Here is a 15,999-nt window from a genome sequence, read left to right as displayed (position 1 = left end):
TGTACGAAAGGTTTTCTTGGGGGGGGGGGTATCTGGTAGTTTCTGGCTCTGAGACGTCAGCAGCAGAACCAGACAAACATCTGGTCCTCTCACAGTGGATCACACTTCCTGTCTCATACAGGAATGATGATGATGATGATGATGTTCTGTTTCAGGTTTGTTTGACAGGTGTCAAAGTAGGTGGAGGTTCTCACTCAGCTGTTTTTCTCTGGACCTCAAACATCTTGTATCTCTCCACTGAAGAACCCGAGGAACTATTAAGTTATTGGTAACTGCAGTACACTAAAAATCCCTCTGTCTTATAAACTGTTCCAAAAACATAACTCAGAGATCAACAAACCAGCATCCGACTTATGAAGAACTTTTAGAATAACATCATTGACAAATCAAAATAAAATCAAATCAAATAACTAAATTTAAACCACCATGATTTCCACCTTTTTTCTGGACTTGGTCTGATCACGTAACTCTTTATGACCTATAGTAGAACAAGTCCATCAGATCATATGTGTAATTTCCACATGCTTTAGTACAGATTTTTTAGAATATTCCAACTTACTACATACATCAACAGACTCTTCATAACCCAAATTTGAATAATTCAGAAAACATCACCTTAGTCAGATTGAAATGTTCCATGAAAGTTCATCTGACTGTTGTCTAGACACTCAAGTGACAGTGAGTGTAGTTGTGCATGAACGAGCCAATACTTGGAGTTGCATAGATTGTATGTGATCACCTGAAGTGGGCAGGGCAGGAGCTGAGGAGGGCTTTAATGCTAAACTCACCAACTTATGCGATCACGTTTAACTGGACGCGGATTTCAATGGAACTTGTAATGGAACTTGCATGTCATGCTTTGCAGAAGTTGTCATAGAGCATTTTGGCCTTCATCCCTAAAGCTGTTGTTCCCATTGACAGTATCATACCAGCTACAGCTCCCAGTAAAGCTCCTGATGTAGGGTTCAGCTCACCACCACCAATAAAATATCCTAACCCACATCCAAAAATGATTCCAATCAAACCAGACTTTTCCAGGAATTTGGCTTTGTTTTCTGTCTCTGCTGGTTTGGGATTGTTTCCCTCTTGTTCCTGATTTCTCCTTTTTTCAGCCTCTTCTTTTTCATGCTCTGTGAGCATCTCTGGAGTGTAGTAATATTGTGTTTCTCTCTGTCTTATCACCTTCAGCAGCTCAGTGACTTGTGTGGGACTCCTGTTTTCAATGTTAAAAAAGAAGTGCCTGCCATGGCACGGCTCAAGTAATTCTTTGAGTTTAAAATAATTCATTCCCTCCTCTGTTTTAGCTCTTTCTGCATTCCCATCATTATCATGGGTGAACACCACCATAGCGTAGGCCATCGCACGTTTGCCAAAAGTCCGCTCAAAAACCTCCAGTATTTGTAATTCTTTATCGCTGAGCTCTTTCAGCCTCTCGAACAACAGGAACACATGAGCACCTGGTTTGGCGAGAACAATAGACTCCCTGATTGTTCTCAAGAGTGTTTCTGATGGGTGTTTTTGTCCGCTTTTAAACAGACCTGGAGTGTCAACAACAACCACACTCAGATCTTCAATAATCCTTCTTTCCACGTGGCACTTCTCTGTGCGAACACGAACATTAGTATCCTTTGAGGTGAATGCCTTCTTGTCCCCCATGATGATGTCTCCTAGAGTACTTTTTCCACGTGTGGTCTTCCCAAACAGGACAATCCTGAGCTCTGGAAGCTCTGCTGGAAAAATAGTAGTAAGTGAGAAGAGTCCTGGTCCTGATGCCTTACAGCACATTAATCAATCTCACACTAATCAGTTTCAGACTGTGGATCATTTTCATCACTTTGACATAAAATAAATTCACTGCTTTTAGTTGGAATCATTTTTCTCCCTTTTTAAAGAACTTTGAAGTATAAATATGCTCTGCTTAGTCACACCTAAATATGTTTTGCAGTGTTGCCTCTGTTACACACCACAAAGTTAAATCTGTTTTTATAGGCAGTTCAGACGCTCAAAGTAACATTTTAAATGTGAGGACAGACTTCAATACTTGCATGAATAACCTCTGCTTTGAGTGACTGCACTTCGGACACAGTCTAATCTGCTCTTCCTGCTCTTCAGTGTAACCAGCGGTTTGCACCGTGTTGTATCTCCATTGATGACGGCATATCGTGACTGTAGACTAACAATGATCCTCCTACCTCCTCGATGGTCTCCCTGACTTGGTTAGATGTTGTGAAGCTGTTTTGCTTCATGCTGGAAATAATTCTGATGATGGGTTTTAGTCTTCTGTGGTCTTTCATTCAATCTTTAAAAAGCGATGAACCACATTATTGATTTGGTCTCTCCTGAAATTTTGCTCTCTAGATTAGTTGATTTTGTTTTTCAGTCCAATCTTGGCCTCCTTCACTGTCACATCTCTTTGGACTTCATATCATGTCATATTAATATCATAAATACAAGTTCAACACTTGGACAGAACTCTGGATCTTTGATCTCCTTAATCTTCACCTGGACATGAACCCATTTCAGTCAATGGTCCAATGATGTTTGAGGCTCTGAAAATAGGGCATTGTTTACAAAGTAGCCATCAATGTTTCTCAGATTTTGAATAAATAGAAATAAAAATGGAGTAAAACTGAAAACTGTCACACATGAAGACCAGAAACTACCTCATATTCATGTATCATTATTATTCATTATTAATTTAAAAATATAAATTTCAAAGGCACCATCATTATTTCAGCTCTGCCTCTTCAATTGGAAAAAACCCTGTTAAACCAGCCTGTACATTTAAAATATCTATTTACTGAAATATAAAAGGTTATTTTTTTAATGAAAGATTCCCTGGAATTAATTCCTCTCTTTGTGCTGTAAATAGTTTCATTAGTTGTTAAATCAGTAGAAATCCTTCATATTAAACCTAGTTCAGCACTCACTGCTCTCAGCTCCACTGTAAATGCTGCTTGGTCCCAATCAGACTCTAAAATGAACACAAAGGAACAGTCCAACATCCCTGGACTAAAAACTCATTTCAGAGTGAAGCTGAAGTTCTGTCCAAATGATTTCAAATCAGAGAGCTGCTGCTGGTTTCTGTTTCAGGAAATAACACCACCCAAACACCACCCTGAGTATCACTGCAGGACAAACACACTCACCCATGGTCTGTGGATCTTGATCAATCAGTATCTTTGTCTCTGATGTATTGTCACCATCCATGTCTTCTTCTGACTATTTAAATTTCCATCTCACCTCTATATTAAAGCCTGCTGCTAGTTCCCTCCCTACAACACTTCAGCTGGCCAATCAGAGGTCTGACTAAAAGGAACCAATCAGAGGGCAGAGTGTATTTCCAAAGGTCTGCCTCCTCATCCATAACCTTCTCTCAGTTACATCACTCCATGAAGACAACTGAAACCATCACAATAAATATTTTTGGTACACAAAGTTTAAGGTTCAGATAAAACATGTCAGGTACAAATGACCCATCAGCACTGAAGCTCCAAAAGCTGCAGTTCCTCTGCCGTCCAGCAGAGACGCCACAGTGAGTCAGTCCCTATAGACTCTCATGTTAAAACTTTCCAGCAGAAATAAACATGTTTACAGCTGATACAGAAATTGCTTTGGTCTCTGGAGCTACTTTCCCCCTTCCAAACAGCTTTTCCGGGTGTGTGTGTGTGTGTGTGTGTGGGGGGGGGGGGGGGGTGTCTATAAATCACCTGTTTAAACTGTGTTAAGGCTTAAAGTCTGCATTATTAGGGGCGTGGCTGTTACGAACCTGAGTTAGTTACTACTTATGGTGATTTTTGGTCCTGGTTTAGACTTAATTGTTGGTTTTGGTGGTTTTGAGTTTTGGGTTTCCTGTTATGAGGTTTTCATTCTTGTCTCTGCAGGGTTCTGTAACTGCATCATGTTTACTTTGTTGTTTCAGTATTTATATTAAAAACAGGAGGGACGAAAAGAGTCATTTTAATCAGCTTGTTGCATAGGCGTAGGAACCAGGGGGGACGAGGGGGACATGTCCTTCGCTTCCAGTCATTTTGATGCTAGAAGTCCCAGCCATGACCCATCTTCAACGCTCTTACTGAGGGAAGGAGGTTGTTGGCCAAAATCTCTTGATACATGACCCCATCCATCCTCCCTTCAATATGGTGTCGTCGTCCTGTCCCCCGTGCAGAAAAGCACAGTGTGATGTTTCCACCCCCATGGTTCACGGTTGGGACGGTGTTCTTGGGGTTGTACTCCTCCTTCTTCTTCCTCCAAACATGTTGAGTGGAGCTGATACCAAAAAGCTCTATTTTGGTATCATTTGACCACATGACCTTCTCCCATGGCTCCTCTGGATCATCCAGATGGTCACTGGTGAACTTTTGCTGGACATTTGCTGGCATTAGCAGGGGGATCCTACTTGCCCTACAGGATTTTAATCCATGAAAACATACTGTGTTACTAACAGTCATCTTTGAGACTGTGGTCCCAGCTCTATCCAGGTCATTGACCAGGTCCTCCAGTGCAGTTCTGGGTTGATACCTGACCTTTCTCAGACTCATCCTTACCCTGCGATGTCAGATCTTGCATGGAGCCCCAGACTGAGGAAGAATGACAGCCATGTTGTGTTTCTTCCATTTTCTAATAATTGTACCAACAGTTGTTGCCTTCTCACCAAGCTGCTTGCCTATTGTCCTGTAGCTCATTGCAGCCTTGTGCAGGTCTACAGTTTTGTCCCTGGTGTCCTTAGACAGCTCTTTGGTCTTGGGCATGGTGGAGAGGTTGGAGTGTCAGTATGTGGACAGGTGACTTTTATACAGATAATGAGTTCATGTGCAATTAATACAGGTAATTAGTGCAGAATAGGAGGGCTTCTTAACCCTTTAACGGTGGCGATCATCACCGCTGCACCTGTTACCTGCCCTTACCCTCCACAATCAGCAGATTAATGACACCAACTTGGTGTTGGCTCTCACTGCGGTATTGTATCACTTCCTGTTCCTGTTTCGGAGCACAGTGTTTTGCTGTCTGTTAGCTGTTATATCTGTATAACTAGATTTATCTGGATAATAACATATTTTAGTGTAATCTTCACCTACTTTAAATAGCATACTCTTTGCTGAATCACCTGTATTCACATTACTCACTTTATTTGTTTTTAGAAATTCACTAGCTTAGCTTAGCTAGTAGCTTAGCCCTTAGCCGACTCACTACCAGCATGGCTTCTTCTCCTGTCTCTCCTGCACTTTCCTGCTCTGGGTGTCACATGTTTAGTTACTCCTCGGCCTCCTTTAGCAGTAACGGTACTTGTAATAAATGTAGTCTGTTTGTAGCTCTGGAGGCCAGGCTTTCTGAACTGGAGACTCGGCTCCGCACCCTGGAAAATCCTACATCTAGCCAGGCCCCTGTACCGGGTGCGGACCATGGTAGCTTAGCCGCCGTTAGCTCCACCCCAGCAGATCCCGAGCAGCAGGGAAAACAGGCCAGCTGGGTGACGGTGAGGAGGAAGCGTAGTCCTAAGCAGAAGCCCCGGGTACACCACCAACCTATTCACGTCTCTAACCGTTTTTCTCCACTCGGCGACACACCCGCCGAGGAACAAACTCTGGTTATTGGTGACTCTGTTTTGAGAAACGTGAAGCTAGAGACACCGGCGACCATAGTCAAATGTCTTCCAGGGGCCAGAGCAGGCGACATTCATGGAAATTTGAAACTGCTGGCTAAGGCTAATCGTAGATTTGGTAAGATCGTTATTCACGTCGGCAGTAATGACACCCGGTTACGCCAATCGGAGGTCACTAAAATTAATATTGACTCGGTGTGTAACTTTGCAAAAACGATGTCGGACTCTGTAGTTTTCTCTGGGCCCCTCCCCAATCAGACCAGGAGCGACATGTTTAGCCGCATGTTCTCCTTGAATCGCTGGCTGTCTGAGTGGTGTCCAAAAAACGACGTGGGCTTCATAGATAATTGGCAAAGTTTCTGGGGAAAACCTGGTCTTGTTAGGAGAGACGGCATCCATCCCACTTTGGATGGAGCAGCTCTCATTTCTAGAAATCTGGCCAAATTTATTAACCCTCCTAAAAACTGACTACCCAGGGTTGAGCCCAGGAAGCAGAGTTGCAGTCTTACACGCCTCTCTGCAGCTTCTCTCCTCCTGCCATCCCCCCAAAACCCCATCCCCATAGAGTCGGTGCCTGCTCCCAGACCACCAAAAACCAAAGCTAAAATCAGCAAAAAACTATTTAAGCATAAAAATTCAAAAACAATAAATAATACAGCTTCATCAACTGCACCAAAGAATAAAACAATTAAATGTGGATTGTTAAACATTAGGTCTCTCTCTTCCAAGTCCCTATTAGTAAATGATTTAATAATTGATCAACGTATTGATTTATTCTGCCTTACAGAAACCTAGTTACAGCAGGATGAATATGTTAGTTTAAATGAATCAACACCCCCGAGTCACAGTAACTGTCAGAATGCTCGAAGCACAGGTCGAGGAGGAGGATTAGCTGCAATCTTCAATTCCAGCTTATTAATTATTCAAAGACCCAGACAAAGTTTTCATTCTTTTGAAAGCCTGACTCTTAGTCTTGTCCATCCTAATTGGGAAAATCAAAAACCTGTTTTATTTGTTATTATCTATCGTCCACCTGGTCCCTACTCAGAGTTTCTGTCTGATTTCTCAGACTTTTTATCTGATTTAGTGCTCAGTTCAGATAAAATAATTATAGTGGGTGATTTCAACATCCATGTAGATGCTGAGAATGACAGCCTCAACACTGCATTTAATCTATTGTTAGATTCAATTGGCTTCTCTCAAAATGTAAAGGAGCCCACCCACCACTTTAATCATACTCTGGATCTTGTCCTAACATATGGCATAGAAACTGAAGACCTAACAGTATTCCCTGAAAGCCCCCTCCTGTCTGATCATTTCTTAGTAACATTTACATTTACTTTAATGGATTACACAGCAGTGGGGAATAAGTTTAATTACAGTAGAAGTCTTTCTGAAAGTGCTGTAACTAAGTTTAAGGATCTAATTCCTTCATTGTTATGCTCTTCAGTGCCATGTGCCAACACAGTACAGAGCAGCTTCCTAAACTCTGCTCCCAGTGAGGTTGATTATCTCGTCAATAGTTTTACATCCTCACTGCGTATAACTTTGGATACTGTGGCTCCTCTGAAAAGGAAAGCTTCAAATCAGAAGTGCCTGACTCCGTGGTATAATTCACAAACGCACAGCTTAAAGCAGATAACCCGAAAGCTGGAGAGGGAATGGCGTCTCACTAAATTAGAAGATGCTCATTTAGCCTGGAAAAAGAGTTTGTTGCTCTATAAAAAAGCCCTCCGTAAAGCTAGGACATCTTACTACTCATCATTAATTGAAGAAAATAAGAACAACCCCAGGTTTCTTTTCAGCACTGTAGCCAGGCTGACAAAGAGTCAGAGCTCTGTAGAGCCGAGTATTCCTTTCACGTTAACTAGTAGTGACTTCATGGATTTCTTTACAAATAAAATTTTAGACATTCGAGAAAAAATTATTCATAACCATCTCAAAGATTATTCTTCATGTTCGGCTGCTTTCAGCACTGCTGGTATTTGTTTAGACTCTTTTGCTCCAGTTGATCTTTCAGAGTTAACTTCAATAGTTACTTCCTCCAAACCAGCAACATGTTTATTAGATCCCATTCCTACTAGATTGTTCAAAGAAGTCTTTCCAATTATTGATGCTTCAATCTTAAAAATGATCAATCAGTCTTTATTAGTTGGCTATGTACCACAGACCTTCAAGGTGGCTGTAATTAAACCTCTGCTTAAAAAGCCATCACTTGACCCAGCTGTCTTAGCTAATTATAGGCCAATCTCCAACCTTCCTTTTCTCTCAAAGATTCTTGAAAGAGTAGTTGTAAAACAGCTAACTGATCATCTGCAGAGGAACGGTTTATTTGAAGAGTTTCAGTCAGGTTTCAGAATTCATCACAGTACAGAAACAGCATTAGTGAAGGTTACAAATGATTTTCTTAGAGCCTCTGACAGTGGACTCATCTCTGTTCTTGTCCTGTTGGACCTCAGTGCAGCTTTTGATACTGTTGACCATAACATTTTATTACAGAGATTAGAGCATACTATAGGTATTAAAGGTACTGCACTGCAGTGGTTTGAATCATATTTATCTCATAGACTCCAATTTGTTCATGTAAATGGGGAGTCTTCTTCAGACAGTAAGGTTAATTATGGAGTTCCACAGGGTTCTGTGCTAGGACCAATTTTATTTACATTATACATGCTTCCCTTAGGCAGTATTATTAGAAAGCACTGCATCAATTTTCATTGTTATGCAGATGATACTCAGCTTTACCTATCAATGAAGCCAGATGACACACATCAATTAGTTAAACTGCAGGAATGTCTTAAAGACATTAAGGCCTGGATGACCTCTAATTTCCTGCTTCTAAATTCAGATAAAACTGAAATTCTTGTTCTCGGCCCCACAAATCTTAGAAACACGGTGTCTAACCAGATACTTACTCTGGATGGCATTACTTTGGCCTCCAGTAACACTGTGAGAAATCTTGGAGTCATTTTTGACCAGGATATGTCCTTCAATGCACATATTAAACAAATATGTAGGACCGCTTTTTTGCATTTGCGCAATATTTCTAAAATTAGAAACATCCTTTCTCAGAGTGATGCTGAAAAGCTCATTCATGCATTTATTACTTCTAGGCTGGACTATTGTAATTCATTATTATCAGGCTGTCCTAAAAGCTCCCTGAAAAGCCTTCAGCTGATCCAAAATGCTGCAGCTAGAGTACTGACAGGGACTAGAAAGAGAGAGCAGATTTCTCCCATATTGGCTTCTCTTCATTGGCTCCCTGTTAAATCTAGAATAGAATTTAAAATTCTTCTCCTCACATACAAGGTCTTGAATAATCAGGCACCATCTTATCTCAAAGACCTCATAGTACCATATCACCCCAACAGAGCACTTCTCTCTCAGACTGCTGGCTTACTTGTGGTTCCTAGGATACTTAAGAGTAGAATGGGAGGCAGAGCCTTCAGCTTTCAGGCGCCTCTTCTGTGGAACCAGCTTCCAGCTTGGATTCGGGAGACAGACACCCTCTCTATTTTTAAGATTAGGCTTAAAACTTTCCTTTATGATAAAGCTTATAGTTAGGGCTGGATCAGGTGACCCTGCACCATCCCTTAGTTATGCTGCTATAGGCCTAGTCTGCTGGGGGGTTCACATAATGCACTGTTTCTCATTCACCTTATTTACTTTGTTTATACTCCACTCTGCATTTAATCATTAATTGATATTAATCTCTGGCTCTCTTCCACAGCATGTCTTTCTCTCCCCTCATCCCAACCGGTCGCGGCAGATGACTGCCCCTCCCTGAGCCGGGTTCTGCTGGAGGTTTCTTCCTGTTAAAAGGGAGTTTTTCCTTTCCACTGTCGCCAAGTTCTTGCTCATAGGGGGTTGTTTTGACTGTTGGGTTTTCTCTGTATTATTGTAGGGTCTTTACCCACAATACAAAGCGCCTTGAGGCGACAGTTTGTTGTGATTTGGCGCTATATAAATAAAATTGAATTGAATTGAATTGAATTAATGCCGAGTGTATCACCGCTGAAACATCTGATCAAATGCATTTTAAATTGCCTTAATTATACAACCGTTTGTCCTGTCGGAAAATTTCAAATGTAAAAGTGCGGAAATGGCAGCACCTTTGAAGTTACAGGGCCCGTGGCAGGCTGGTGGTAAAACCAACAGGTCTGTGAGAGCCAGAATTCTTGCTGGATGGTAGGTGATCAAATACTTATTTTGTGCAATAAAATCGAAATGAATTGTTTAAAAATCATACAATGTGATTTTCGGGATTTATTTTTGGATTCTGTCTCTCACAGTTGAAGTGTACCTGCGATAAAAAATTACAGACCTCTCCCTTCTTTGGAGGGGGAAAACTTGCAAAATCAGCAGTGTATCAAATACTTATTTCCCCCACTGGATATTAGGAAAGGCAAAATAAACTAGGTGAACATAAATGGATGCCAAGAGATTCTTTTTTCATTCTTTTTATAACAGATTGTAAGGGTTTTTAAAATTCATAAATCCATATTTTATTTACAATAGGACATAGAAAATGATTTTACTGTTTCATGAAAAATATGAGCTCATTTTGAATTTCATGGCAGAAAAAAAAAGAAAAGTGGGACAGGGCATGAAAAGGATGAAAAAGTAAGTGGTATTTGTTGAGATTTTTTATGACTTTTATATTAGTATTTTCTGTCACTATTTTTATATCATGTATTAAAGTGTATTTGTCACACAAACTGATTTGATGAACACTGTATGCTTTAGAGTTACTGGGGTAAAGGTGACTCATATATGTTACTCATATATGTTAAGGCCTTGGTGGGATCCAGGAACAGCTTCGACATTGTCACCTCATGTTGTAATTTAGGAAACTTTATGACAGTGGCCCCCCTGGAACGTGAGTTCTGCAGACCCACCTGTGTTTTTGTAACATGAATTAATGAGGAGATAAATTCTAGCTATTTATGGATTGTCAAAGAGGTGTTTTAATAGCAGAGGGTTTAATTGGAAGAAGATCCTTCATCATGACATCTGTCAGCGCTGTTCTAAACCACTGAGGTGCCCTGGTGACGTATGTTTCTTTAGTCCACATGGGACCAAAGTTGGCAGAGCCTCGAAAGGTGATTGGTTGGGGTTCAAGTTTCAGGGGTTTAGACTTTATGTAAACTAGGAGGGGTCAAAGGGAAGTGGGCAGTTACCATCTTTACGGTATAAATGTTTGCCGGCTCTTGGTCTCGCTCTCTTACTTTTGCTCTTCCCTTTCATGTCCTCTTCTTCTTTTCTTCCTGTTTCTGCACCTTTCTCTGTCTCTGTGTTTCTCTCTTCTCTGTGTGTGTGTGTGTCTAAGTCTTAACTGTGTTACTGTCTGTGCTTTGTGTAACCAAGATGTCTAATAAACAGCCTGCAGTGGAACCTGCTCATCCCAGTGATTGTTTTAGAAAATTACAGCCCAACATATTAAAGTAAAACAGCTGGACAAACTGACAACTGAAAATGTTATTGCTAATCAGGTTAACTGGCAGCAGATCAGTAACATGATTGGGTATAAAAAGAGCATCTTAGAGTTTCTCAGAAGGAAAGAGGTTCACCAACCTGCATCTACAAATTATGGAACAATTTCAGGATAATGTTCCTCACATAAAATTGTGACGGGAATTGAGAAATCTTTGTGCCAAAGAGACAAGGCTGAAAATAATTGTTAGATGCAATGATCTGTGGGCCCTCTGCACTGCATTAAAAAACAGGCCTGATTCTGTCATGGAAATCACTCTATGGCCTCAGGAAGACTTCCAGAAATCACTGCCTGTGAGTACAGCTCACTGTAACATCCACAGATGCAGGTTAAAGCTCCATCATGGAGAGAAGAAACCACACGATCCAGGAACTCTGCCGTCTTCTCTGAGCCAAAGCTCAGTTAAAATGGACGGAGCCAAAGTGGAAACAACATTCCTCTCCCAAAGTCCAGCAGCTGCTCTCCTCAGTTCCAGATGTTTATGGACCGATGTTAAAGCAAGGGATGCTGCACAGCTGGAAACACGGACCTGTGACATCTGTAGAGACGTGTTGATGCCATCAAACTCAACATGAGCAAATATTTTGCTTTGTATGGTCCACATTTGATGTTTTCTGTGCCCTATTGTGCATAAAATACAGTTTTGAAATTGTTGTAGTTTTTTTATTCAGATTTTACACGGCAGCCAAACTTTGTGTGTGCGCGTGTGTGTGTGTACTGCTAAATAAATTTAGAGAATACCTAATATGATTGTAATGTGTAGAATGGGAGGATCAGGTTGCTCTTCATGTGGTTATGTTGAAAATCTTATTAAATTTTGTTAAATAGATATATTGTTGAAAAACTATTCAGCCATCAATCATCCATCCATATGAGGAGGAAAAGAGTGGAGTGGAGGTGCCGTGTAACAAGGGAAAAAGCCACATTTGGACCTTTAATGTATATTTTATATAAAACTTGTTCTTTCTCCAACTTTCCAGGTCAAGAAAATCAGGCTTCAGTTATGGAAAACAAATGAAATCAAAGTTTATTTGATGACAGAAAAATACAGTCTGCAGAATAAATGTGAATCATTTTAATGATCATTTCTCTCTGAAGCTCGTCTGAAATCAAAGTTTTATTTTCAGCCTCTTATTTTCTGCGCTTTATTTATTCTTCTTCTTGGCTCTTTGATCTCACTACATACATGCAGCTAACTTCTTTGCCAGCCAGACATTAGCTTGAAGGACCAAGCTAGCAATTTCGGGCCCCAGCACCTGAGTTAGCAAGTCTCTAGCTGCAGAGTGCAGACTGCTTTCTTTTGCAACATCATGTGTATTTTTCTTGAGTAAGGTTTCGTGTGCCTCTTTGAGCATGTTGACTGTGTAATATTCCCCGTTGTTCTTTTTATCCATCTCAGTGATCTCCTTTACTAGCTCAGCCACTTGTTCTTTGGCCTTGTCAACATCCTTACCAATGACACCAAATTTCTTTGATTCAAATCTATATTTCTCAAAAAAATCCACTATTGTTTTCTTATCATCTTCAGACAGTTCTTTCTTTACACCTGTGATCAAGGGGAGAAAGTAACGCATTGAATCGTTACCAAACATCCCCTTAAAGAGTTCCATTCTGTCCTCATCATGTGAGTCAAAATCATCCTCCCATTCGTGCACATACAGGAACACATGAGGGCCACGCTGAGAACCAGACTTGAAGCTGGATGTGAAAATCTCACTCAGCACCTCTTCTTCATCTTTCTCTTTCTGGCACAGACCAGGAGCATAAGTCAAAACCATCTTTGACTTTGTCTCCATCAGATGTTTTTCCATGATGTCCTTGGCTGAAGTTACCAGAGTTGTAGTCCTTCCAATGAGCATGACTCTCAGCTCCTCTGCTGGAGAAATTTACAGACATGTTAATGTTAGCTAGCAGGTATGTGTTACATCCCTGTGGATAACATAGATATAACATGAGGAGAGACTCCTCACTCCAACCATTCCCAAGAAAAGGCCACAGCACAGAACATGTGAGGATGCAAAGCAGCAGTTTATTTGTTTCAGACATGAGCAGTACCAAAACAACAAACTGCAGGTTCTAATGTTCCAACCTTCTCTAACCAGGAACAAAAGGGAAACAAAACACAATCTCTAACCTACACTCCTAACCAATAACAAGAGAAAAAGGGTTACATGAAAAATTACTTCTCACTCCCACTTAGCTGCTGCAGTGCTCAATATATACACTAGGTATTTACAATGTTCTACATACAAGGCCATTTACAAAAACTCTTGCAATAACAATGTGAGGTAAACAACTTACCCCACACTATTCACTCAGAATTCACATGCACACACCCTAGTGGGAGGGACCAAATAGATAAACATGTATATGATCTTGGATCATAAATCAAACATGTCCCCTTAAAATAAGTGAGTTTTCACCAAAGGGCGTGACGCTGGCGGTAGGGAAAAATTCGGTGTTTCAACGTGAAGACATAAATGGAAGTAACTCAAAGCCACATTGCCTAATCTGCCTCAAACTTCAGTGGTTTGATAATCCTCTGGCCCTGAACGCACTGATATGCATAAAGTCCATAAAAATTAGAGCGCCACCTAGTGCCAGCTCGGAATATCATAAAATAGCATGTTTTTTGAGTAGCCCTGGAGCTACATTTCATCTACATATCTGAAGTTGTGCAGGGTCATGTATCATCCTAACACGGACAAAAAAGTCTCTTGGACCCATACCCAAAACCCAACAGGAAGTCGGCCATTTTCAATTGAAGGTGTCAATGTTTGCCATTTCGATGCCTGCTATTTGAACGAACTCCTCCTAGAGCATTTGACCCAGTGAGACCAAATTGGCTCCAGATGATCTAGACAAGTAGCCCATCAAATATTGTGGAAAGTTTTACAAAATATTAAATGTCCTTGTCACACCAGGCCATTGGATTTGGCCTTTGTTTTTCTCCTTCACCACCAAAAGTGTTTGTAAACTTGTTCGCACATGCTTTGTTCAATCAGCCTGAAATTTGAATCACTCATGTACAGAACTACAGTGAATCCATAACTACAGATTCAAGACTGTAGGTGCAATAGCGCCCCCTACAGAAGCAAATGAAAATTTGTATGACCGTTCAAAGAATTAGTTTTGCTCTGAAATGCATGAAAATATCTTTCATCATTGCTTACAAAATCCTCATCAGTTTGATAAGTGTCCTGTCCTGAACACATTGATATGCATAAAGTTCATAAACATTAGAGCGCCACCTAGTGGCACCTGGAAATATCATAAAATACCATGTTTTTTGGGGAGCCATGGAGCTATGTTTTATCTACAGCTTTTTTTTTTGCCAACTCATGTAACATCCTAAGACTTACAAAAAGGTCTCTTGGACCCATAACCGAAACCCTACAGGAAGTTGGCCATCTTCAATTGAAGGTGACAATTTTTGCTATTTCCACCCGTGCTATTTGAATGAACTCCTCCTAGGGAATTTCACCCACTCAGACCAAAATGGCTCCATATGATCTAGACAAGCAGCCCATCAAATATTGTGGAAATTTTTACAAAATATTCAACGGCCTTGTCACACCAGCCTTTTGAAGTTAACCATTATTTTTCTCCCTTGCCACAACATTGGCTGTACACTCATTTGCACATGCTTTGCCCAATCAAGCTAAAAATGTAATAACTCATGTACACACCCAGGTTGAACCCATAACTATGGATTTAATAAGTTCTGTTTTTCTATTGTATCAAATAATTTTTTCATGCAGTAAAATGCAATTTGATTATTTAAAAATCATACAATGTGCTTCTGGGCAGCACGGTGGCGCGGTGGTTGGCACTGCTGCCTCACAGTTACAATACCATCTGGAAGGCCAGGGTTCAATTCCACCTTGGCCCAAACCCCTCCGTCTCTCCGTGTGGAGTTTGCATGTTCTCCCCATGCTTGCGCAGGTTTCCTCCCACCGTCCAAAGACATGCACTTACTGGGGTTAGGTTATGTCAACTGGGATAGCCTCTTGGGACCCTGAACAGGATGTATTTTTCAGCCTTTGAATAACAACAGAGTTCAATAAGGTGACGTGCTCTAAGGTACAATACCAGTGACAGGTAGACACTGGCTCCAAAACATCTAGTTCTAAAGATCTTGTTGGCTATAACAATAATTCAGTGTTAAAAATGCTAATTTGCTTAAATTACATCTGAGCACTTTCATAAATGATCACTTTGGAAATGAGTGCTATTGTTAATAACTCATAGAAACCTTTGCTTTGATTGGGCCTATTGTACAGCCCTTACTTTACAATTTAAAGCACCTTTAGGCGACTGTTTTGATTTGGTGCTAAAGAAATAAAATTGAATTGAATTGACACCTGTCACCTGCGGATCTGATGCCCTGCCCCTGTGCCTGGCTCTCTGGGGAGAGGTGGGCGCCCTTTGCTCTGTCGGGGGGTGACGGGGATGGTGGGTGTGGGGGTTTTGGGTGGGTGTCTTGTGGGCTGGGTTGTCCTGGCTGCTGTGCCTCCGGGGTTCTTGGGTCTGTTCACTGTCCCTCGGCTCGTGTGGTGTTCTGGGCTCCTTTTCTGGGTGCCTGTGCCACCTGGGTGGGACCAGGTTGTGCTCTCGTCCTCTGTTGGCTTTGTAGAGACCCTCAGACACTGATGTAGACCTTCCTGCATGTTTCTGCCCTGGCACGGGTGTTTCCACTGCGTCTTGGCCTTTGATGCAGGTTGCAGACACTTGGGTTCTTGTTGCCATCCTGTGCTGTGATGTTTGGACTCACCACACTGACTGATTTGGTTTCTGATCTCTCTTTGTCCTTGTTTAAGGGTCTGGATGCAGGTCGTCACTGAGGTTCTTTTATTCTTGTTTATTTTATTTGTAAAGGGGAAGAAAAAAAATCTTGTGATGA

The 15,999-nt window shown here is 41.2% G+C and overlaps 1 protein-coding gene across 1 annotated transcript; it reads right to left on the bottom strand.

Annotated features, from left to right (window-relative positions):
• Positions 1-852: 852 nt before the first annotated feature.
• LOC115784243 (GTPase IMAP family member 9-like) lies at positions 853-3,210 on the bottom strand. The gene is made up of 2 exons (XM_030735392.1): positions 3,150-3,210; positions 853-1,727 (listed from the first exon to the last, which is right to left on the bottom strand). Exons 1-2 carry the CDS (start codon positions 3,208-3,210, stop codon positions 853-855), a joined length of 936 nt encoding a protein of 311 aa, XP_030591252.1.
• Positions 3,211-15,999: the final 12,789 nt, after the last annotated feature.

This window comes from Archocentrus centrarchus, chromosome 8, assembly GCF_007364275.1.
Source record: "Archocentrus centrarchus isolate MPI-CPG fArcCen1 chromosome 8, fArcCen1, whole genome shotgun sequence".
NCBI classification, from domain to species: domain Eukaryota; kingdom Metazoa; phylum Chordata; class Actinopteri; order Cichliformes; family Cichlidae; genus Archocentrus; species Archocentrus centrarchus.
Note: the sequence above shows the minus strand (reverse complement) of the source record. Positions and strands in the feature narration are given on the sequence as shown.